We start from the raw sequence: 24,570 nt of genomic DNA on the forward strand, positions 1-24,570 counted from the left end.
ACATTATTAGGTCATGACAACTGAATGAGAATATACATATGAAGGCTTCGGTGGGCTGTGAAATTGTGCAAAAATGCATTAAATGAGATGCCCCCATGTTAGGCATTTGGCACAGTACCTGGTATGCAGAAGGTGCTCAACAAATGTTACCTGATAATGATGATGATCATAATAGTATCAGTCTTCCTTATCCCTGTAGAGGGGTCAGTAAAGCTCCCTTATTTTTTCTTAGCTGCTTCATTAGAGATCTCTGAGCGATCTGCATACGCATTCTATTTCTTCTTGGAGCAGGTAGTAAAAAGAACAAGAGCCCCAAAATATTGTGCACACAGAGAGCTGAGTCAAGGCTGGGGTTCCCCGAGGTCTCTGGGCCTCTAGGTTTCTCCTCCCCCCCCGCTGGGACCTCCTCCTCTGTGGCTTCCAGGGACCGTGTGGCAGAGCTGGCTTCAGCCTAGAGCCTGGGCTGGCTTTGTTCTTTTTTCACATTTTGGGGCCAGGAGGGTGGGGGTCCCTCTTGTAGCTGAACTAAAAGACCAAAACACCAGGCGAAAAGAAAGGAGGGGGGGAAAAAAAAGGAAGGAAAGCAAGCCGATAATTTCCTCGAAGGATAAACATCCGATTTTTTTTTCCTTGCCCAAAATAAACACGCTAGCCACAAGGAATTAAAAGCAGAAGAGGGGAGGATGTGTCTTGATCTGGGGCCGCTCTAGGAAGCTGACCTGCTATTTATCCCCAGCCTTGGGCCCCGACCGGAGCTGCCAATTACACTCTGGCCCTGGTGGGGTGGGGGCTGCGGGGACTGAGAGGTTCACATACATACACCCAGAAAGTCCCTTCGGAGGCTGCCTTCCATGACGCTGCAAACGAACACTTCCTTTTGCTGCTTCTTTTAGCTCTGCTGGGAAGCTTGTCTGGTGGGGTAGAAGGGAGTAAGGTGTTCCTACTGCCTGGGCTGGCATCGAGGTCCTTCTCAACAATCAGAACTTGGTACCCGTCACCTAGGAGGGCAGCTGAATCTGTCAACGGAGGGGGGAAGTTTGTCTAATTCCCTCCCCATTTCCCAGCTCATTGCATTCTTCAGATCCCAACATGAAAACCTTCCAACTAGTTAAGAGTGTGCTCAGCTGGGCTGAGGGGTTGGCCAAGGCCCCTCTGCCTTCCAGCTAATGTGGGGCCTGGCTCTGAGAAGGTAATAACGTGGTGCTCATCTGCAGCCTGCCTCCTTTCATCTGGGGATCTCAAGGCACTTTGCACACATGAGTCACCAGCATTGCTGTATTCTAGCCCAGGTGGGGGTCATAACTCTTAGAGGGACACTAAACGGAAGTTGGGGGTACTGTGAGGAGTGGAGTTGGGGATGGGGAAGTTGAGGAAACAAGGTTTAGGCTGTGAACGAGACCTTAACAAAGAGGTGCCTCCAAGGGGTCCTTGGTGGGAAAGCCGAGAGATATGCAGAGGACACCCGAGGGAGGTAGATGTTGAAAATCCCTTCCTTGCAGACACCAAGGGATTTCTTCACAGCTTTCTAAAAACATCGGTCAGATTATGTCCCCTCTCTCCCTCTATCCAATCTACTTATCATTCCATGATTTCCCATTGCTTTTAGGGCGCAATCCAAACCTTCAGCGTGGTCGCAAGGCCTAACAGGTTCTAGTCTTTGCTCATCTGCCCAGGTGGTTACACTACTGGCCTTTCATTTCCTGGAAGAGGCCATGCAAGCCCCTGCTAGCCACAGGAGCTTGGTGGTGTTCACGCTCTTTGGCATGCTCTCCATCCCTGGACCCACTCACGATTAACCTCTACCCCACTTTTCAGCCCCGAAGTTAAGCATCACTTCCTCGGAGAGGCCTTGCCTGCACCCCCTCCTCCATCACAAGGCAGGTAGGTCTCCTTTGCACCTTCAGAACACTTGTCACGCTTGCTGTAATTTTCTCGTGGTTATCGATTAATCTTCCCTTCCCCTCATGGGCTGTAAGTTCCATGAAGCAAGCCTCCTGTTTCATCTGTCCTGTTCACATGTGGATCACCAGCACCTAGCAGAAGGTCAGGCACATAGTACTTGCCGACACTGGTTGAATGAATGTTGGAGCTGGAAAGGCCCACGGTATAAACCAGCTGCCCCTACCTCTTCTTCCTACCTCAATTTCACAACTGAGGAAGAACTTCAGAGAGGTTGAGTGATTTGCTCAAGGTCACCCAGTGCCTCAGTGACAGTTTGGGGCTGGGATTGCCATCTCTTGCCTGTTCATCTATCCCACCCCATGTCCCCCCCCAATTTCCATTTACAGGCCCCAGTGCTGAACATCAATTGACTTCCTCTCCGTGGTGTTTGAAGGAGGACAGGCTAGGAAGCAAAACGTCCAACCAGTGAGCCCTGGATGATTTTTTTTTTTTTTAATTTGGAAGAGAAGGGGTTTCATACCTAGACAGGTTTCCATACCCAGACTGTTGGTGGTGGGCAACGTGGACACACACCTGCAAGGTGAGGCCTGAGTTCTGGCAGGCTGTTATCACTGCTTGAGTCTGCTCTTGGGCTTATTGCTTTCTCTTCCAGGATCCTGGAAATCTGGCGAGTCCTGGTAATTTTGGGTCATGAACTGGGTGCTTGCTTCAGGTTCCCTCAGGCGGAAGCGGTTCAGAAATCTGTCCATTTTCCAAGAGCCTGGGAGGACAAACAGACCACGGGGAGGCAGTGAGAGTGAACTCTGGACTTGAGAGCTGGCAGGATTGACAGGGAAGCCAGCTCTGGAGGAGCGGGGATAGTAGGTGATGAGTTTGGCCATTGGGCTGAGGGGGACAGAGTACCTGGGGGTGCCTGTGGCTCTTAGCTGCAGGGACACCCCTGGATGTTAGTAGAGCAGCTGGGAAGGGGCTGCTCCCCAGAAGACAATGGGGACTGAAAGTCTGCACTGAGTCAAGATTGGCCTTTGCTCCCTCTCCCCACCGCCCTTTATTTAGCATAACTCTGCCTTTTCATCCACATGCAGAAAGTAAATGCCCAATCAGGTGGTCTGCCCACTCCCTCCACCCACCCCCTTCTCCTGCAGGCTCTTCTGACCCCATAGATGAGAACTCAGTGCTTCTTTTCTTCAAACCTCTTCACCCCACCTCCTGGGGCTGAGATTGGCAGAAGTGTCTGTCATTCGTTCAACCTCCTCCCCAGAAACCTCATCGTATCAGAGACCCCTTGCAATAGGGTTCCTTCCCTGGCTGTGGCAGAAGTCAAGGGGCAGGGCATTTGCCTGGGGCCTCTTCCCGCTGCCCTTGGGCACCTGGATCCTGGAGGGGAGTTGAGTGTGGGCACGACGTCCCCAGGCTGGGGCCTGGAGAAGCCCAGTCGGTGCCCAGGTCAGAGGGGCCTCCTTAGGGAGAGAAAACACAGGAGCAGCGGAGAAGGTACATCTTCTGGGGCAAGTGTGAACAGGCCTAGTAGCAGGGGAAGGAGGGCACAGCCCGGGGCACTGGGGAGAGGCCGAGGGAAGTGGTCAGAGGCATATTCCCACGCTCTCGTTTCCCAAACCCTGAGCTTCGGGCACCCTCAGTGGATGATTGCCAGATAAAGTAGGGACACTCAGTTCAACTGGAATTTCAGATAAACGACAAATAATTTGTTCGTGTAAGTGTGTTCCACATATTGCGTGGAGCATACGTACACTAACAAATTATTCCTTGTTTATCTGAAATTCAAGTATAACTGGGCATCCTGTTTTTTTTTTGTTTTTTTTTTTTTTGTTTTAATCTTCTTTGCCTAAATCTAGCAACCCTCTCTGGGTTGAGGGAGTGCACAGCGAAGACCTTGGCTGAAGCAGAGCTGGGCAGCGGCGGGCACAGCCTAGACTGATGAAGGACAAGAGAGAACAGGGTGAGTGGCTGGCAACCTGGAAATGTCATCAGAGCCGCCTGTTTACCTGCCTGTGGTCCCCTGTCTGCACCCACCACCACGAAGGCAGGTCCAGTGAGTATCCTGTACTCCACTTACTATCCCTCCCTCAAGAGGCAGTTTGCATTTCAAAGGTGTTCTCAAGGGGAGGACAATTTTTAATCCAAAGAAACAAAATAATAATGCTAATGCAAAAAGAATATATATATAGCATTAACACATTGATATAGTTCTTCCTATATGCGGGGCACAGTTAAGGAACTCCACGCATATTCATTCAATTAATCCTCATAAGATGAGACTATTTCTATCCTCAGTGCACAGATGGGGTTCTGGTGAGGTTGCTTCTTAGGGGAGAGGTGGGGAAATGGGCCTCTGCAGGTTCCCTCAAATTCTGTCTAGCTCGGTGACTGCACGCTCAGATTGGGCTGGAGAACAGGAGTTTCAGGAGTTCTCTTGGAGGAAGGGTGGCCTGGCCCTGAGAGACTGTCCTCTCCGATAGGCCGCTGCTGGGCTGAGAGGGTGTGCCAGACACTGCGGGGTCTTCTCTTAGGAGGCCTGGCTATGGCCTCTGCACAGAGCCTGGCTGGCTGAAAAGGCCTGGCTATGGCCTCTGCATGACTCTGGGAAAGTGTGTGCATGTGCATGCATAGGTGTGTGCATGTGTAGATGCTTGTGGCCCCATGCATGCGTGCGTGCGTGTGTGTGTGTATGTGTGCCCATGCCAGAGGAACGGCTCTGGGTGAACTGGTGTGTGGCAGGCATGGGGCCAAGGGGGCCAAGGGGGCCTTCCCCACCGAGTAGGACAGGAAGGAACCCGGTAGCAAGGAGGGAATTGAAACTCATCACGAGATCAGGGCAAGTGGCGGAAAGAAATCCCCTGCGCCCTGAGGGAGACCTCACTCCCCTCTCCGGCAGTGTGCCCTCCCCTAGCTCAGATGACTTCTCTTCTTGGAGCTTGAAAGGCCTTGGGGGCCTCACAGCTCCTTCCCGGCCCCATTTCTGACAACCCTGTGGTTCCTTGGGCTTTTTGGGCAGCTCCTCAGACAAGCCTCTGTGTCCCTCAGGAGAGCAGGAACAGTGCTGCCAGCTCCTAGCCTCCCGCTGCCTCCTCCCCTGGCTTGGCCGTGACTCCTTACACTCCCCCCCCCCCCCCCCGTTTCCTGCCACAAAGGGCAAGAGGAACTGACCCTTTGCAAGTTCTAGAAGGAAGGGGGGTGACTCAGGCCCTTAGGCATGTGTGGAGAGAGATGGGGAGCTTGAAGGCTGTGGCTTCCGTGGTCACTGCGTGGAGGAAAGCCCCATCCTGTATGGCACTGCTGGTCCCATGAGCTGCAAGGAGGCTGCTGCCATACAGGAAGAAGGAGGTGCTGCTGTCTGTGCTCCAGCCACTCCCCTTGTACCTTGGGCCCACCCGGGATGGGCTCTTCCTGGGACAGGGCAGGAGTGGGGAGTGCACCTCAAAGGCCTCCATCTGGAGGGAGAAAGGAGAAGGGTGTCTGATGCTTGTCTCTTGAGCCACCCAGTGACTGGAACATAGCGGTCTGGGCTCCTCGGGATGGGGCTGCTGTGGATGACAGTCAGTCCCTACACGACCCCAGAAACACGGTTCTCATCCTGCAAAACCAGACTCAGGCCTTCCTAGAGGCAATCCTCTCACCTATTGGTCAGTGCCGATAAGGAAGATGTTAGCAATGAGAGATGTTAGATGTTAGAGATGTTTTTGAATTGGGCCAAGGGGAGAGTTAGAGAACCTTATCTAAATCTATCAGGGGCTTCTGAGCCTCAGCTGTGTGTCTGATCTCTACAATCACAGAGGCTTGGAGGGGTGAATGACCCCCGTATTCAAGAACTGGGACAGGAGCTCCAAGCTTTCAGAGACTCGTTGAGTTCCAGAGATTGCAATGTTTGGGAATGGCTCTGGGGCAGATTTTGACCGTCGCTCTCTCCACCCTCAGCTTCCACTGTTTAGGAGCGGTTCAGCGCATGGGTGGACAGCTGCTTTGGGCCTATGAGGGTTACAGAGGTACCCAAGAGATGGAGAAAGTGATGCTACAGCTAGGCTAGCAGCCCCCTCCCTTGCAGGACTCGGGAGAATGGGGTAGACAGCTTCTCTGCCAGAATGTGGAAGCTCTGAGCTGAGGGGAATCTCAGACCCTGGGGACCAGGCCCTCCAGTACTGACGGCTGCCTCCTGGGTCTGCCAGGTGTGGAGCGGGCAGCTACTTTGTCCAGCTTCACTCCAAACCTTGATGAGTATATAAAACAACTAATATTGGACTAGTAAGAAGTTAGGCCTTTGTGGGGTGGCCTTGGCCAGCAGCACAACGTACCTCCCCACCCTGCAGATGAGGTCCCGCCCCTAGCAGCACCCCCAGAGTCCCTCTAGCAGGCCCACTCTTAAGACTTCCCAACAGCACAGGAGAGTGTTTCCTGCGATTTTGTTCTAGCCAACGGACATTCCCCACCTGACCCGTCATCTGGTCCTCGGTAGACCCTGAAGTGTTCCCCTTTCAGCCCAGGAAGTAGGGGTTGGAAGCCTCCACTGGGAAGCAGGCCCCATTCAGGTGCGCTGGAGAACAGGGGGTGGGGTTCCAAGCCTTGGGGTCACCTCCTCCGAGCCACTGTATGAGGTGCTTGAGCCTCTGCTGGGACCCGGGCTGCCTGGCTCGGAGCTACCCTGTCACCCCCTGCAGGTGAGCTGTGTCTAACCAAGGTAGCCACCCTCTACCCTGGCCTGCCCCTGCTCCCCCACTAGACAGGGGCACCACTGCTTCTTGTCAGGGGACGGTGGCCCTGAAGAAAAAACGGAAGTTGAATGCCAGCCTAATAACCGCCCCCCTGCGCGCCAGGCTTGGGTCTGTAATTTGTCTGGCTCTTCTCGGCTGGCTGCTGTGATAGGAGCGCTGATGCCTTTCTGCTGAGATTAATGATGTCCTGGCGGTGGTGGGCGGGAGGCCGGAGCCTTTTATTTTTTTGTGCCATTAAATGACATCCAGAGACTTCCACTCAGGAGCTGAAAAGCCCTTGTATCATCGCATCCAATTACTCCTGGAGAATATTTGCTGAGTGGCTGATCGTGCGGGCTTGAGAGGCTGGGGGCAGAGGGGACCACTTTGATTTTGGGGGAAGTGAGGAGACGGGGATCCTAGGGGAGTTCTGAGGTGGGGAGGGGTTACCCTGTCCGCTCTGGAGAGGAGACCCCAGGAAATTGGGGAGTAGAAGTACAGTTCCGAATGAGCCAGTGGGTGGATCACCCTCCTTCCTCAGTCCCGTGGCTGGGGTAGGGATGGGGAAGAGAGCGAAAGGAAGGGGAACTCAAAGCTGTCAATTCAGCTCCCAGTTATCGATTCCAATATTGGGTGGTAGTGTTGGCTGGCAGGAGTTTGGGGTGAAATTTGGGAATTATCTGTGGTTTCCTGATGATGTGTCCAACGTTGCTTTGGATGGTTGATGTTTGGCTTGACTGTGGCCTGGTTCCTGCAAAGGGCTGCCAGGCGCCTGTGGAATGTGCAGGCAGTTCCCAGCCACGGTGCCCGCCTGAGAGTTGCCCAGGATGGCCCTGTCTGGGCCGCTGCCAGGCCCCTAGTCCTACCCGCTCTGCCAGGTGGGTGAGGCCCTTCGGAGGCAGAAGTGGGCTGCCTGACACAAGCCCACACAGTGACTCAGGGGCTGGTTCCTGGGGGGTTCTGGGGCCTGGCCAGGTGAACCACCATGGGAGGTCATGGTGGGGAGTGAGGGCTGTTTTGCAGTGGGCTGTGCGTGTTTGTGTCTGTCTGTGCGTGTGTCTGGGGCTGGTTTCCAGTCAGGACTTCCCTCCACCTTTACCTACGCTGCTTGCTTCTCCCTCATTGCCACCAGGCCTGGTGGATTTCCTCCCCCACCCCAGTCTTGGTCCCTCCATACCAAGGCCGCCTGCTGTCGATGTTGCTTGGAACTATGCTGCCTTCATGCCCTTGGCCTGTGCTTTCAAACATTTTCACATAGCACCCCTTGTCTCAATCACCCACGGTGCCCTGCAGGCCTTTAGATGCCAAAAGCAAGACTTAAAGCCCACTGGGAGGCAAGTCTCTGCCCACCCCTCCTCTCTGACCTCTGTGGGTGGGTGGCTCCCCAAGAGCTGATCGACTCAGCTTCCTGTGGTGCTGGGGAGCAGATTATGGCTGCCTAGTCCAGAACCGCAGGACCCTTCTCTGCCCCTCCCGTCCCATTTTGCAAGGAGCAGTCTCTCTGCAGGCAACCGAGGCCGCCCCCATGACCGGAGCCTGCCATAACCCGTTAAGTCTTCTGGCGTGGTGGCACCATCTTGTGCTCATGGCCTTGGAGAGGCTTCTGGAACAAGCTGTGGCACATCATCTCTCGGGCAGAGAGGGGATTTCCCCGGCTCACTCGCCAGAATAGCGTGAGGCCGGCTCGTGACACCTCTGGGCAAGGTGGCTGAGGTGTGGCATAGCGCAAACCACAGCTCCACACAGCACTCGGCCACGGGGACGGGGCATGTGGGGGCACCACCTTGGGTGGTTGCTGCTGCTGGCCAAGGACGCCCAGGGCAGCAGGATGGACTCGCTTCCTCTCCGTCTCCACACCAGGGCCCAGAAATCGGGTGGTCTGGGTGGGGATGGAAGGAATGTGGGGGAGTTGGTGACAGGTACAAAACGCTTTGCCCCAGAAGGCAGTAGAAAATTAACTTGCTATTGACTGAGGACCCTTAATCAATCAAGCCGCTCACTTTTCTGGGCTCCGGTTTCCTCGCTGGCCCGGGGGGTGATGTCTGCTGTCCTGCCCACCTCACGTGCGTGGTTAGTGGTGGATCGAGAGGAAGGCCCAGGAGGGACAGGGCAGGTTGGCGGAGAGGCTGAGTGTGTAAGTGCCCCCGGAGGCAAGGCGTTGAGACAGGGAGGATGTGGATGCCGAAACTGTCCTTTGTGGGCACGGTGCTCACAGAGGTGACTGTCTTTCAGGTGTTAAAGGAGCTGATGGTGAGGCATGTTTGTGAACGTAGGGGTGTGGGAGCGGGCAGTGTGTGGGGCCTTGTGAATGTGCACGTGTGGGTGTGTCCCTTACACAAACATACTCATTGATTGAAAGTCCACAGTGTGCTGAGCAGAGGGAAAGGTGGTAAAAGGAAAAATAAGACAGAGGTGATCTCTTTCCTCGAGGAATTTATAGTCTCGTGGAGGAAGCGGGGCCATGCGAGTGAAGAACGATTGATACGAAGGAGCTAAACGCAGGCGACGGAGGATGTACAGCGAAATGTCACGTGAGCGCCTGAGAGGAGCAGGAGTGGGCAGGCGGGGTCAGCCGAGAGCAGACAGCCTGGCGGGGTGGTTCTGAGGCGCCTCATGGAGGGCGGGCAAGCTGCTCCGGGTTTGGGGAAGGGGTGAAACGGTACGCCCAGGTTGGCAGGCGGAAGCTAACCAGTTGTTGGGTGAGAAAGATGGGCAGGTTGATGGGAATACAAGAGCAGGAATTAACGGGCGTCTGGCAGTGTGTGGTACGGGAGGGTGCGCGGTGTGGGCTCCCTTCCAACGTGACCCCCTCAGTGCATCCTGTTGGTTCCCCTAGAATCTAGAAATCCAGATGCCAGATCCAAGGCTGCTGTGAGGAAGATGCACAGAGAAACCATCGTGACTCACAGAGGAGCCCAGAGGCCGGATTCTAGGCTTTGGGCAGGGAGGGTGGTGGGGGCAGTGGGGGGGGGGGGTGACAAGGGGGGAGGGGGGAGGGGAGGGGAGTTAACGCAGAAGCAGAGGGGGCAGGTCCAGTGTGTTACAGGCCCAAGATAATGCCAGCTCCCAATTTGGGAAGGTGAACTGTGGCCTTTGGGGGAAATGTCTCTGACACTGGGACAGTGCTTGTCAGAGGGCCCCAGTTCAGGCTCTGGGAGCTTCAGCGTTCTCCATTCGGGATGCGGTCATGCTTGAGCTATGTACATACCCCCCTCCTCTCTCTGTGGGAGCTTTCCCGGGTGACACATACATCCACGGGGCAGGGACTCGGTCCATGTGGCTCACTGCTGTGCCCACGGCTCCTACAATGTTGCCTCGAACGCACGGCTCCCAGCATTGTTGGAATGAACTGGGAGGACATTCATGCCAAGGGTGGTGGGGAATATGGTGTGGACAGGAAGAGCTGTGAACAGGCAGGAGGAGCAGGGCGGGAAGGCAGGGCATTGTAAACCAGAAGCAAGATCATTCCGAATTCCCTCCCAGGGCCCTCGCTGTGGTCCTGGCAGCCCAGTAACTGATCGAAGGCCTCCACCCAGCAGTGCGTGGGGGTGGCTGGGTGAGTCAAGCCTCATCACCTGCTCCCCGCATCTGTCTGGCACAGCTCGGACATGGGGAGAGCTTGGTAAGCTGGGAACAAATCTGTTCAGGGCCACTCGGTGTTGACCAATTAGCCCAACTCTTTGTCTTGATGATGCAGAAATTGAGGCTCAGGGACGTGAGGTGGCTGGTCCAAGGTCAGCATCTCCCATTTGCTGACCCCATGTGTGCTGTCCGGGTGTCACAGCACAAAGAGGAATCCTAGAGAGAATTTTAGCCCCCGGATCTGAGCAATGCCCCCTCCCTCCAGTGATATAAATTCAACTAGAATACTCTCGCATTCCCTTCTCTTCCTAAAACTGTCATTCACACCTAAGTCCCAGGAAGGGAAGTGACCCAACAGGACTGGGTCAAGTTGGCCATCCTCCGTGGATGCCTTCCACTTGACTCCTGCATACTGACCTTTCCCCTCCAATCTCTAGAAGCTGTTCCTGTCTGCTCATAGCGGGGACACACTGGCTGCTTACACTGGTCATACCCCAGCACACCCCACTCCCTCCGCAGATACCTTCCCATGGAAAGAAAACGAGACTAAGGCCAGCCCCGGTGCCTGAGCTCATTGCCAGGGCTTCATGCTCTGGCCTCCGAAGGCATGATCCAGCCTGGGGCTCCACGAGTCCCCCAAGCTCTTGCGCAGGCGCTTCAGAGAGTGCCAGACCTTTGCGGTTCTGATGTGCGAGGGCCGCTCTGCTTTTGCAGTCTCCCCTGGGTTTATCTGTATCACACATCTCCGTGCCTCTCACTCTGGTTAGTTCTGACCACCACGTCAGTTTAGTCAGCTCTAAGGACGTTTTTTTACGTTACTTCTCCCATGGGCAACATCTAGCAGCTGTCCATGGGAGCCGCCTGCGTCGTGGCTCTGCTTGGGTTTCCGGAACCTCCACAGCCTTTCTCCATTTTCTCCTTTCCCCACCATCCCCGCCCTCTGGCGAGAGGTGCTCCTTCTCATTTTTTATTTCTTTTTACATCTTCGCATCTGCGATTTCTCAGCCCAGAGCTCCCTCTCTCCTTCATTCGAGGATTCAAATCTCCTCCTCCAGGGCCCATCCCATCTCCCACCTGCTCGAAGTAGCCCCAGGGCCATATATATATAGATTTGTAGATCATCTAGGTCCAACCCTTTATTTTCTAGATGAGGAAACAGGCTCAGGAGGTTAGTTGATTTGCCCAAAGGCCAAATTACTAGCTAGAGACTGGAATCCAGGTTTCCTCACCCTGCGGTAAGGTACCTTCCTACCCTTCCTGGCTGAAGAGGGCCTGTGTCTTGGAGGGAAGAGGAGCCTAGGCAGGGATGGGACTGCCCTAAGTCCACGAGCTCTCCAGCTGTCCTTATAGCCAGAAACATGCACTTAAGTGCTTAATTATAAGCTGCTCTGCACTGTTATTTAAGTGTTTCCGAAGTAGACTGTAAGCCCCTTGAGGGCAGAGAACATTCCCGGTGCCGTCTTTGTCCTCTCCAAAGCCCCTGGTACAGTGCTAGGCCGGTGGAAGGCATCACATGGTGAGACCGGTACCCTGGGCGGAGCTTTATTTGGGAGGATAATTTTCCTGCCTCCGTTTCTGTAGGCAAATAAAATAGCATGGGAGCCAAAGGGACTCTGCCCAGAGGCAAGTCCAGTTCCTAAGTGTTCATGTAGATGAAAGGTGGGTGGCGGTGGGGGTGCATAAGAAACCTTGGCGTTGGCAAAAATCCAAAGGGACTATTAATGGGTTTCAGGCCCAATAGGTTTTTAGCTTCCCTGCCTGCTGCCAGTATCGCAGGAAGGGCACACAGGCCACTCTGTTTTCTGGAGGGTGGGCTGGGATCGAACTTCAGGACCCAGGCACAGCAGGGGTGGGAATGTCTTTGGCACACGCGCCTACTCCTTCCTCCTTTGCCCTCTTCACTGTTCCTCTTGGTGGCACCTAATGCTCTCTTCTTCCCCCTCCAGCCTGCCCTCAGAACGCTTTTGATCCACCGGAAGCTCCTTCAGGAGAGTGAGTCTTATCTCGCCCAGGGCATGGCACTGGGACCCTGATGTCTAATGTGGCACTCAGAGGTCCTGCTTTACCCCCTGAGACTTCCACGCGTGGGGGAGCATGGCGGGCTCAGGTGCTAGTTCCCAGCCCTAGAAATCGCAGTGCCTGTGCTGGCGGAAAGTGGCTTCAGGACGCTTTAGGTGAGATGGGGATCCAGGGACCTGAAGGAATTGATCTTGGCCTGGGCAAGATGCATATTTCTTTCCCACCTTCCTTTGTATCCAAACTTGAAAGTATGTCTTTGGCAAGGCCCTTGAAGCCAACTTACAGATTTGGCAAGTTGCCGAGGGCACCTGGAGAGGGTTCACCAGTGGAAAGGTTGCACCAACTCTGTTTCCAGGGCGGCTGGAGCCTTCTGTGATTGGTGGCCTCTGCACAGCACACCTGAAGGGCTCTCCCTCTCAGCCAGAGCATTTCTGGGCTCTGAGCTCCTCTCCTCTGGGGCCTCAGGCAGCAGACTTGTAACAAAGCCTTCTCTGGTTTATCAGTGGGTAGAAGTTGGTTAGGGTCACTGGGTGAGAGGAAATGGCTGATGACAACCACCTACCCATTCACCCTCCTGCAGCCTGGGGAGTGGAGTCTTTGTACTCTCAAGTTTGTATTTGTGTGTTCCACATTATTTTCTTCTCTCTAAAATGGGGGAGTTATTTTATTTCCCATTTTCCAGAGGGGAAATCTAAGGCTCAGAGAAGGGCCGCGGCTCACACAGGGTCAGATGAGTCACCTGCGGCATTGCAGTGGCCAAGTGTCTATGGTTCTTCCCACCCCACCCCCAGCCCCCGGCTCTGGGGAGAGGAGAACTGAGGTCAAGTAGGCTGAGTTAGCCATTAGGAGGCTACCAGCGGGGTGGGTCCATCCAGAGTGCCAGGAAGGTTGCTCAGAGAAGCTGGTGGAGGGGCCATGGCTGGGGAAGTCTTTGCCCTACCACTGAGGTGGCACTGGGCAGACAGAACAATTAACGACCGATGAAGACAGACCGGCAGGGTGGCATTCCAGGGCCCTCTTGCCCAGATCAGACTCAATTATAGGGTACAATTACCCGCAGAATTGCTGTGGGGTAGCTGCCTGCACATGCCATTCGAGGCTGTGCGGGGAGATGCTTCTTATCTTGGCTCCAGTTACCCACTTTGGGACCTTGCCTTGTAGACCCTCTACTCAGCTAAAGCTTCTATTTTGGTCTCTGGGACTTACTTCTGCAGAGAGACCATATTTGATGGCAACATCTCCTTTCGGACACTCGTTCTACTTTAATTCCAAGAAACACCACCCTTTAAGCTTAGTCTTCAAGGTTCATGGGTAGGGGTCAAGGTTCTGACTTCTCCATTAATGCATGAAGCATCCGACCAATCCCAGAATTCACCTCGGCTTTGAAGGATGGGAAGGCCTTACCTCGAGTTTTGTTTTCTTTGTGAAGGAGAGAGATGTTCTTTCTTTCTTGAAGATAGACGAAGAACTGGTAGCGGTGGAAGCCACTTTGTGCTGGTGGGGAGGGAGGCTGGTAGGCTATGGGCAGAAAAGGGAGAGAGGTGGGCTCCACATGCCATAAGACCCAGGAGATCCTGGCTTCTCTGGGCAGAAGGAAAAGAGAATCATTTGTGCCTTTCGTGGCCCCTGCTAACCCTCCTGGGGTCCCAGATGGGGGCTCACCCATTGTAAACCATTAGGATATGTCTTTGGCAGGATCTCCTCCTCAGTACTTCACCTAAGAAGCACATTGTGGGGGGTTCGTGACGGGGGGAGGAAGAGATGTGGTCTGGCTGAAGGTCTTGGCGCTGGCAGGCACCCTGGCCTTTCTGGGCCCGTGGGTGTTGTCCTCTTTTTGCTTTAGTCTATCCTGATGGATTTCCTGCCTCAAGAGAAACCTATCTTCCTCTGAGTGTGTTTGGCAGTGGATTTTTATTTACTTTTTCAGCATTTCCTTATGAACTCAATCTCCAAAGAAGCCAATTTCTTGGCCGGATCCGGAGGATCTGGAAGTGGTTAAGGGGGTGAGTGGGACTCGGTTCAAAGGTTTGATCATGGAAGCTGTAGAACCTGGGTGCTTGGGGCAATGGGAGCCAACTCAGGCTCTTCCGGCGGAGAAGGCCCATCTCCCTCCCTTTCGCTCTCTGGGGAAAAAGTAGGATGAGGACATCTCTATCCTTCCCCCAAGTCTATGCAGGGCCCTGGGGTTCTGCAGGCCAGACTGGGCCGTTCCAGCTGGGCTTCCTTCCAAGGCTGCTGTGCATCTTCCTCCTCCCCTCGCCCTCTTCATCTCCCTCTCCAAGGAGCCAAGACTCTTCCTGGGAGTGGGCGGGGATGGAGTGTTTGCAACGAGGATGCTGATGGAGGGAGTATTGGTACTTTACGGCCACCTTCCTCTCCTGATCATTGGACAAGAGCCCCTTGCTGCTTGGAGCATTTGGAGTGTTCCTCATGGTGCACTTCCGGCCATGGTGGGCCTCCATTGTGCCCGCAGCCAGGGGAATTCTTGGATTGCATCAGGTGTAAAAGTGCAAAGGCATGCGGTGTGTGTGTGTGTGTGTGTTTCAGAATAAGAATAGCATAAGGTGTGCCAAGAGCCACGTGAGTTTATACGACTTGGGGTCTACACTGGGGCAGGGGCAGGGGCAGGTGTTGGCAGAGCAGCTGTATGTGCGTGCGGAGGCTGTTTTGGAGGGTCTTTGCCAGTGTGTGTGTAAATGTGGGTAAAACAATGTTTTTTCACAAACATGGCTAGTGCTGAGAAAGACTATGAGCGTAGGTAGGTGCCGGAGTGTCTCTTCCCGTGCATGCTGGGTAGAGGGTAGATGGGGCTGGGCCAGCTTCAGCAAGGTTGGTGGTGCGTGGGTGGCTAAGTGCACTTGAGCGTGGGTGTATCCCACGCTGCTAGAGACCGGTGACCATGATTCTGTGTGGATAAGGATGGAAGCTGGAAATCACTGGTTCTGTGCATCTGAGAATATCCTTAGGGGAGGTAGAGACTGAATCCCGTTCACTAGGGAGCTTTCCTGAAGAAGTCTCCCTCCGAAAGCAGAGATGAGAGGCGTGAGGAGCAAGGGAGGGGACACACGCTTTGGGCCACTTCCCGGGGCCAGGCTCTGGCTGGGTGACATCTCAGTCTTTCCCACACCTTGATAAAGTAGGGTTATTGCCACTTTCTGGATGAGGAAACTGAGGCTCTGAGAGGCTAAGTCAGGTCAACAGCAAGCGGTAGAGCTGAGGTTTAAATCCAGCCTATCTGGTGCCTGAGCCACAGTGATTTATGAAATCATGAGGCTCCGTCGGTCATTTTGCTCAGCCATTTCATAGAGGCCAACTTGCCCCCTGACCGCTCCCTGCATCAGTGGAGAGCCTGCTGTTGTAGCTGGGATCCGAGAAGGACGGGGGAGGTGGAAGTGAGGATGGAGCGGGAAGAGGAGGGCATCAGAGAAGAGGGAGGTCTCTGTAGCCACACACGACCGCTTCCGCTTCGTAGGACTGGGGGCCGGAAACAAAAAGCAGTGGGCAGGGGGAAGGGAACGACCCTGCCAGTCTCTGCCAGGAGAGCTGGTATGGGTGCTCTCCTGTAGGTGTCTGCATCAGCGCCGGCTCTCTCTCTTACTAGCTGCGTGACACAGGGGAGTTTGTGCCTCAGTTTCATTCTCTTTAAAATAGAGATATTGTTGGCAGAGACCTTAAAAGGCAGTTGTGAAGATTAAATCAGAGCATACAGGTAAACTCTTGGATCAGTGCTTCGCATACTGCGAAGTATCCACATGTGGTTGTATCGTTATCATTCTGGTGATTGCCATCATTGCCCTGGGTGGGGGAAGGAGTGTTGCTGGGTCTTACTCACATGATAACTCCTGGCCCTTTATCTTCCCTTTCTTCATGTCTGTGCCCTGAAACAAGAGACAGGCAGGGGCGAGGGTCACTCCTGGGGCAGCGGAAGGCCACGCCATCACCCTTCAGTCCAAAGCGGCCTCTGCTGCACTCTTTTTCTCTTTGAGCGAGTGGGATGGAGGAGGAGAAAGATGGATGGCTGCTCCCAGGAGACGTTGCTACAATGGGGGTGTGGGGTTTGGAACGGTCTCCTCAGGATCCAGGGAGAGAGGATAGACACAGATATTTCTGAGAATGGCCTGGCAGCGAGGGGTGGACCCCCGATCTCTGGAGAGGCCTGAGAGGACACTTCCAGATAGGCTGCCCCCAAACTAGCTACAGGACACGACTCTCAGCTTATGGGGTCTGGTCAGACCTCAGAGGCTTGCTAGGCCAGCCCTTCCTCTCAGGCTCTTTTTGGGGCCTTCACAACATCAGGCCAATGGCCACCTGAACAGCCAGAAGGGCCAGGAAGGGAAGGAGGAGGCCGGACTGCCTGACTCCTAGGTAGTCTCTAGCCTCCACCAAAATCAGCCCACACCCCCGAGGAAGATTCTTTAGCTGCCCGGACAGCCTCAGTTTCCCTCCTTCTCTTCCTTGCCCTCCCTTCTCCCCTCCGCTCAGTGTCTGTGCGATAATGAGGTGATCCCGGGGGCGGGTGCTAATTAATGTTTGCGCAGGACTGGGAGATGCTCAGATGAAAGGGACTGGAGCTGGGCCTCTGGGTTCGTGCCACAGCTCGGGGCCCTGGGCCATGCCAGGAAGCCCTGCGGCCCCCTAGGTGTGGGGTTTTATAGCCTTAATGATGGTGATTAGCGTGGATCTTCACTGATTCTGCCAACACTTAACTGTGCCCTGGCCACCTTTCCACCAGGCCCTTCCTGGCGCAGCCCCTGCTCCTCCCCCTGCAGAGGTGCTCGGGGTGGTGGTGGGGGGATGGGGGGAGTGGTAGGGGTGTTGAGGGGGAGCGTGAGGTTTTATCTCAGTTCTCTGAGGAAAATCTCAGGGTCAGCCAGGTGACCCGACCCCTAGTGTGGTTTACTTTGGATTGAACTAAAGCCCCACAGCCCTATTCGAGAAACCCGTTCCCCCATCTCCTCCCCTTCGGGCTGCAGCTTGCCCACCATTTTTCCCTTTGGGTCTCCACTGGTCTGGGTTACCTTTGATTGGGGGCAGGGGCCGGAGACCATAGAGGGATGGACCCCTCCACCTTGAGCCCCTTCCTACTTTGCTTTCTTCACCCCACATAGGTGAGTTCTCTGTCCTTTGACACCCTTCCACCCTCCCTCGCCCCAGTCCTGTCTGCTCCGGAGCATCTGGTAGCCTTCAAACCCAACCCCTCGGACGCAGCGCAGCGCAGTGCACTACGGCTCTGCCTTGGCCCTCTCTCAGCTCAGTTCCTTGACTCTTGCAGTAATCGTTTCTTGTCTTATCCAGGGCTGGTGTGAGGCTCAGGTGTGGCCAGGAGATGAGCTGCTCGGGCACCGGAATTGGGAGAAGGGGCTGGGGAATGGAGGCTCCACCATACCCATCCGAGGAGAGGACCAGAGGGCCCGAGGCCTAGCGGCCACTCTCCCAAAATAGCTCTGTGGCCACCCTAGCAAGATGGCTGAGCCTGTGGAAGTCTGGCCCGGCCCAGCCCAGCCAGCTCTGAGCTCCCAGCCTCCCCCTCATTCTTTTCCAAGTCGGCCCAGCCAGCGGGTTTGTTTAAACAAAACAATAGCAACCTAAGCTGACTGTTTTCAATTCCCCACAGGCTTGGGTCCCACCCAGAGTGATAAACAGGCCTCTCTCCTCTGTGTGGTGCCAGAGGGGGTGAGGGTTGGGGCCCGGTCCATAAGGTCAGGGAGTTAGTGTGTGCAGAGCAGTGCGGAAAATCTGATCTGGAGCCTTGATTGGGGTGGGAAAGCTCTTCTCCCCTCCCTTTCCCTCGGGAGAGTCTTTTCTCATCAGCTGGGCCCAGCTTTGTAAAGACACACGCAAACCCTGGCACTCATCTTGTAAAGCCAGCGGCCCTTCCTGCCACCTTCCTTGGGCCCGCTGCCCCTGAGCTCAGCCAAGGCGGCTGCTGGGGGGCTGTGCGTAGAGGACACTGATGGCCTTCGGAGGCTTTCAGGTCTCTCTGGAGTTTGTCATATAGACAGGCGCTGGTCATTGCTGGAAGAGCAGGGGAGACAGGCACTGAGGAAGGACCAGGTGGTAGAGGGGCCCCCACCGGTATGTGGCCACTATGGCTGGTGTTTACTTTCGTTGGGTGGAGCATTGGTCCGTCCTGGTGGGGGGAATGGGGGGGAGACTAAAATTTCTACCATAGCGTCAGTACCTGGGAGAGGACTTAGGAAATCAAATTCAAAGGGTGAGAAAGTTGAGTCCCCAGAGAGGTCAAACTATTCATCCAGAGCCTCAGGAGCAAGTGAGAAAATCCTCAAATGTTCTAGGAGGAAGGGGCCTTAGATCCTCTGACCTTTGAGACCCATTAGCTCAGAGTCTCATGCCTTTTGACCTGCAGTGCTGTTCTGTGCTTTTTCAATGACATTATGACAATCTCATCAGTCCTCTAAGAAGTCTTTTTTTTTCTTTAAAAACAAACAAACAAACAAACACGACCATTATTAAAATACACAGATATTACCTGGAATGCTGGGGTTGGTCCCCAGTGGTCACCCCTCCGTACCCCACCTTATGAAAATATGAGCTCTCCTAAAGCACCTTCATGGATTGCAGTATCACCATGAACCTGAGGTCACCTTAGAAAGCTGGACATCTCTGGGGACGGATGAGATTCAGGGATGTTTCTAGAGGGGAGAGGGGGACGTTTATCCTCCTGAGCATGTCCCAGGGAGACTGGACTGAGGGAAGTGCCCTCATGGTAGATGATGAGCCCAGCATTTGAGGGACAGTCTCCACACCTGTCAAGTCTGAGCAGAGAGAAACTTTGGAAAGAGAGTCTGCAGGAGGGGAAGGGCTGCTGAGAGGCCCCCACACCTAGTCGCCTCACCTGGACCCCTGCCCCCAGGCCCCACGTATGCTGCTCCTTTTTAAGATGGGCCTGGAGCACAGAAATATTCTCCTTTCTCTTACTAGAGCTAAAATAGATTGGCATTTTCAAAATGAACTTGTTTAAATGCTAAGGTTAAAAAAAGGAAATAATGACAGAAATTACAAATAGTGTCGAATTAGTCGGCTTTCTGACCCCCGAGAACACTGAAGAGACGAGGATGGGTTTTTCAGGCTATCAGGACAGGTGCACCTCATGTGTTCGGGTTTGGAAGGACATCCCAGGCCCTTCTGTGTGTCCAGGACTGGAGGACTTCGGGAAGGCAGCTCTTTTCCTTATCAGCATCCTTTGGAAGTGGGGAGCCCGATACCCATCACTCTCCCAATAGGGAAGGGGAAGAGGGTGTGGAAAATGCTCAGCGGGCTTCTTAAATGCCCAGGATCAATATAGACAGTCTCTTCTTTTCCTTAGAAGTTGGTTCCCAGTGCGTATTAGTGCATGTGTGTGCATGCGTATGTGGGGTATGTGCATGACTGCCTGGTGTAGGAGTTGGCACATGTTATTCCAACTGCAGAGAAGGTAGACTCCATGGACACTTTGGAAGAATTTCTGGGTTTATAGAACATGAGATTTCCTCTCCAGCTTCCTCCTACCCCAGAATCTACTGCTTCTCTGTCAAGCTAGTTTGGAACTGGCATGTGAGATGCTTAAGAAAGGTTGGGGTTTGACTGACAGTCGTAGCAACTCCGTTCTTGGACTAGGGTGATGCAGACAGCCGTATCAGACTTGTCTCAGGTCAAGTAAAGAGCACAGTGCTGGAAGCCGGGCGCCCGCCCCACCATTAATATCTTACATCGGGAATGAGCTTTTAGTATTTATTCTCCAGGGCCCTGTCTAACCAATGGATCTTACTGCAGCCCTTGCATGGGAAGGGCAGAGATTGGTCTCCCATTTGACTGATAGAAACCCAGAGAAGCTTCTCAAGGGCAGGGATTGTCTCCTGCCTATCTCTTTAGCCCCTGAGATACTTTGCACACAGTGGGGAAAGTAGGCCTTGTCGGTGCCCTGGCCCATCCTCTGACCCTTGCCAGGTCAGCGCTTGCTGGCTCTACTTCCGGTTTCTCCTGGCCTCCAGAGCCCTCTCCACCACCTGTGCAGCAGAGCAGATGTGCTGGGGTGTTAACAGCCCCTGGCGACAGCTCTGAACCAATGGCTGGTAAGAATTAGTGCATTAATATTTTAGCTCCTTGCCTTTTGCGGGAAATGAGCAGTATATTTCACACTGGGTCCAGGTACGCAGAGTAGAACTTGTGTGCTCATGAACCTTGACCGGATGGCTTCCTTATCCTGTCTGACCCACTCCCTTACTGGTGCTCCCTTGTGTCCGCTTGCAAATAAACAACTAGCACTAGAATCCGGTTCTCAGGCTCTGAACCAAAGCTAAGACAGTAAGGGTTCAGCAGACATTTGTGGACCACATGGAGAGATGAGCGAAGCTTTTGTTCAAGATGTCCCAGGTAGCTGGCCTCGATGCCAGGACAAGACGTCTGGACTCCTGACCCTCTGTCTCGATCTCTTCGCACAGGACCAAACAGCTGCTATCTAGACCTGGATCCTTCTGCCCTCCAGGACCAGGCCCCAGAGTTCCCTGACAGAACCAGTCTCTGATATATTAAGCCCTTGGAGAACCACAAACACGAGCCAGCTAGATAGAAGTCACCTCTATCCTTTGTTTCTTGTCCCCATTGGGACAGCCAGAGAGCTACATTTTCTGAGAATCAAGGGTCCAGAGACACCCTTCCCCTCCCCAAGCCTGGGGACTGCCTTAGGTAAGGGCTGTCCGAGACGTGGGGACCAGATTCGTGAAGCCTGGTGGGTGGGAAAAGGGCCCCGCTCTGTGCTGATCCTGGCAGGGCGGCGGCCCAGTTTCCTCATTCCCTTTCAATTACCTACAGGCAACTGGCCGCCCACCAGGGCGGTTGTAAAGGCCCCAGGTTCTCGGGTTTGCTGACCCCCAAAGCGGAGGGTCAGTGGCACATTTCCTCGAGCGTGCGGGAGATGATTTAATCTCTTCATCCGCCTCTTCTCATCTGGACAGGAGGATTCAATCACTTCTCCTGCCTGGCTGCAAACCCCAGTCAGAGTGGGTAGTTTCACTTTTTGATCTCTGGGTGGGGGGCCGTCAGAAGAGTCTTGAACTTGAAAGGCGAGATACGGAAAGATGTCGTGGAGATAAGGGAGAGTGGAGGGAGAAGTGAGCAAAACAGAGCACTTTGCTGGGGTGGGGGTGGGGGCAGGATGGAAAAACAGGGCCAAATAGAGACGAGTTCCAGGCTCCGTGACACTGGCACCAAACGAGAAAGCTCCTTGCTGTTTTGCACAGCTGCCTGCAAGCTGCCAAATGGCGAAGGAGCCAGGAAAAGACACAAGATTGGAAAGTGCTACCCGGCAGTCTATGTGTTCTGCAATTAACGAGGGCTAAGTGAGTGGAAGGTACTGACAGCTCCCTGGCTCTGAGAGCCCCAGGGGCCTAGCACCAGCCTGGTGACCCAGCCCAGCGGAGACTGGTGCCTGCTCCAAGGGAAAGGCTGTGATCAATAAATCCTATGGCCTGCTTTTCGGCCCCAGGGCCAGGGAAAGGAAGGCTGGCCACTGCGGTGGCTGGAATGGAGTCCGTGGGAAGTGCTGAGAAGGAGGCACAGACCTGAGCCCTCCTGGGAGCTTCTAGACTCCAGGATGAGGGATGGCTAATTATTTTGTGCACCAGTTCCCCTCAAGAAGTGTCAGCATCAAAGATCTGATAGGCCTCTTCCTGGCACCTTCATGGGCAGTGGGGGCTGCATGTGAATATTGTCTTTATCTTTGAATTTAAAAAAAAAATTTATTTTTCAATTAAAAAACAATTTTATTTTTCAATAATATTGAAGAGTTGACATTTGATATTATTTCATATTAGTTTCAGGTGTATAGCGTAGTGGATAGACGTATATAATTTACGAAGCGATCCCCGATTAGTCTAGTACCCACCTGGCATTATACATAGTTATTACAATATTATTGACTATATTCCCCATGTTGTACTTTTTCTAGTTCCTTTAAGAGTAAGGTTGGATTGTTCATTTGCAATTTTTCTTGTTTCTTGAAGTGGGCCTGTATTGTTACGAATTTTCACTGTGTCCCATAGATTTTGGGTGGTTGTGTTTTCATTTTCACTCGTCTCAAGGTATCTTTCGATTTCTTCCTTGATCTCCTTGTTAACCTATTCGCTGTTCAGTAGCATGTTATTTAGCCTACATGTATTTGTGTGTTTTCCAGTTTTTTTCTTGTAATTGATTTCTAGTTTCATACTCTTGTGGTCGGAGAAAACGCTTGATACGATTTCAATCTTCTTAAATTTCCTGGGACTTGTTTTGTGGCCTCACATGTGGTCTATCCAGGAAAATGTTCCATGTGCACTTGAGAAGAATGTATATTCTGCCGCTTTGGGGTGAAATGCTCTAAAAATATCAATTAAATCCATCTGGTGTAGTGTGTCATTTAAGGCCACTGTTTCTTTGTTGATTTTCTGTCTGCAAGATCTGTCCATTGGTGTCGGTGGGGCGCGAAAGCCTCCTGCTATGGCTGTATTGCTGTGGATCTCTCCCTTTATGTCGGTCAATATTTGCTTTATATATTTAGGTGCTCCTATGCTGGGTGCATAAATGTTTACTAGGCCATATCCTGTTGTTGGATTGATCTCTTTATCATTACGTCATGTTCATCTTTGTTCATCTTTGTTCATGTCTGTTATTATAGACTTTTTAAAAAATCTATTTGGCCTGATATTAAGTATTCCTTTCCTTTCAGTCTGCGAGTGTCGTCTGAGCTGAAGCGGGTCTCTTGTAGACAGCATGTGTATGGGTCTTGTTTTCTTATCCATTCGGCCGCCCTATGTCTTTTGATTAGAGCATTTAATCTCGTTACATTGGAAATGATTATTGATAGGTACACAGTTATTGCCATTTTATTATTCATATTTATGTTGTATTTTCTTCCCTTTCTTGTTCTTAAAGAAGTCCCTTTGATATTTCTTGTAATTCTAGCTTGGCACTGATGAATTCCTGTAGCTTTTTCCTATCTGGAAAGCTCCTTACCTCACTGTCAATTTTAATTGGTAGCCTTGCTGGGTAGAGTCATCTTGGTTGTGGGTCCTTGCTTTTCATCACTTTGAACATTTAGTGCCAATGCCCCCTCTGGCCTGCAAAGTTTCTGTTGAGAAATCACAGTACCCTTGTAAGTAACTAGCTGCCTTTCTCTTGCTGCGTTTAGGATTCTCTCTTTGTCTTTAATTTTTACCATTTTTATAAATACCGTCTTTAGAATATACCAACGATGGCCAGCAGATTCTGGTATCTTAGCACCAACTGCCAATAGGACCCATGGATTTTGATTCCTAGTTTGGCTTCAGACCTGGAGTCAGTTACTTCCCTGGGTCTCCAGATGCCAAAATGGGGTGGGGAAGGGTGTGGCTGAGGGGGAATGACCTACTTCCTGGCGTAAGTAGTTTACCCAGATGAAAGGGCCTTCACCCCTCTCCATGACACTGGGTTAAGAGGCAAGGTTCCCCATGGCCAGTGTTGCCTGTGGCTTAAAACTACAGGCTGTCCAGGCCCTTTGTTCCAGGCCCTGGGGAAGTGCATGTGGTTTCCAAGGAAGTCACGCTGTCTTGCACCTGTGTGTACCTGATAGTATCTAGCAGAGACCTGGCCCTGAGGAGCGGTAGTTGGGGAGATGGATAAATAAACGAATCAATAAATGAGAAGCTCATATGGATGAGACATATTTTATGGTATTGAGGATCTCATGGTCTAATGGGACAGATAAGTCAACAAAGAAATAACTGTAACATAGGCCTAAATAATTGAAATCTATAGGAAATGCTGGAGGAGCATAGAGGAAGAGGTGGTAACTGCTTGAGGGTAGCGATAAGGGAAAGCTGTTGAAAGGAGGCTATACTCCATCTGGGCTTTGAAAGGATGTATTGGAGTTTTTCAGTTTTCCTGTGAACAAGATAGGGGAGGGGAAGGGCAGCTTACGTTGAGGAAACTGCATAAGCAATATATAAATATATAAACAAGATATGAAAAGAACAGGTGGGTCTGGAAGAAGCTCAAGATAAAGTTGGAAATGCGGGCTGGGCTTAGGCTTGAAAGGCGAGCAATGCTTCTGATTTCTAAGAATCAAAGCTATCAGCAACCTAAAATTTGGGTCTATAGACCCTGGGCAAGACTTCTTCCGTTTTCCAAATGATCAGCAACTGTGTCCCAGGAGGGTTATCAGAGCAGGCTGGTGAAGCTGCCTCTCTGGTCAAGAAAGGATATGGGTGGGGCTGGGCTTTGGGACACTGCCCATGCGTAGTAGGTCCGAGCTGGACGGAGCTGAACCCCAACACTGCAGCCCCACTCAGAGCAGGTGAGTCTGGGATCCCCGAACCCAAACGCCTCCCTTTTACTAACTGTAATTTTT

General features: G+C 52.9%; 1 protein-coding gene across 1 annotated transcript in view; it reads right to left on the minus strand.

Annotated features, from left to right (window-relative positions):
- Positions 1-2,510: 2,510 nt before the first annotated feature.
- PEBP4 (phosphatidylethanolamine binding protein 4) overlaps positions 2,511-24,570 on the minus strand; it is a 221,391-nt gene continuing 199,331 nt past the window's right edge. Inside the window, exons 5-7 of the mRNA XM_039868112.1 lie at positions 16,042-16,087; positions 13,614-13,727; positions 2,511-2,662 (exon numbers count right to left, since the gene is read on the minus strand). Of these exons, the coding sequence (XP_039724046.1) occupies positions 2,511-2,662; positions 13,614-13,727; positions 16,042-16,087 (312 nt within the window). The remainder of the gene's footprint in view (positions 2,663-13,613; positions 13,728-16,041; positions 16,088-24,570) is intronic.

Source organism: Pteropus medius, unplaced genomic scaffold (assembly GCF_902729225.1).
Source record: "Pteropus medius unplaced genomic scaffold, Ma_sr-lr_union100, whole genome shotgun sequence".
Lineage (NCBI taxonomy): Eukaryota > Metazoa > Chordata > Mammalia > Chiroptera > Pteropodidae > Pteropus > Pteropus medius.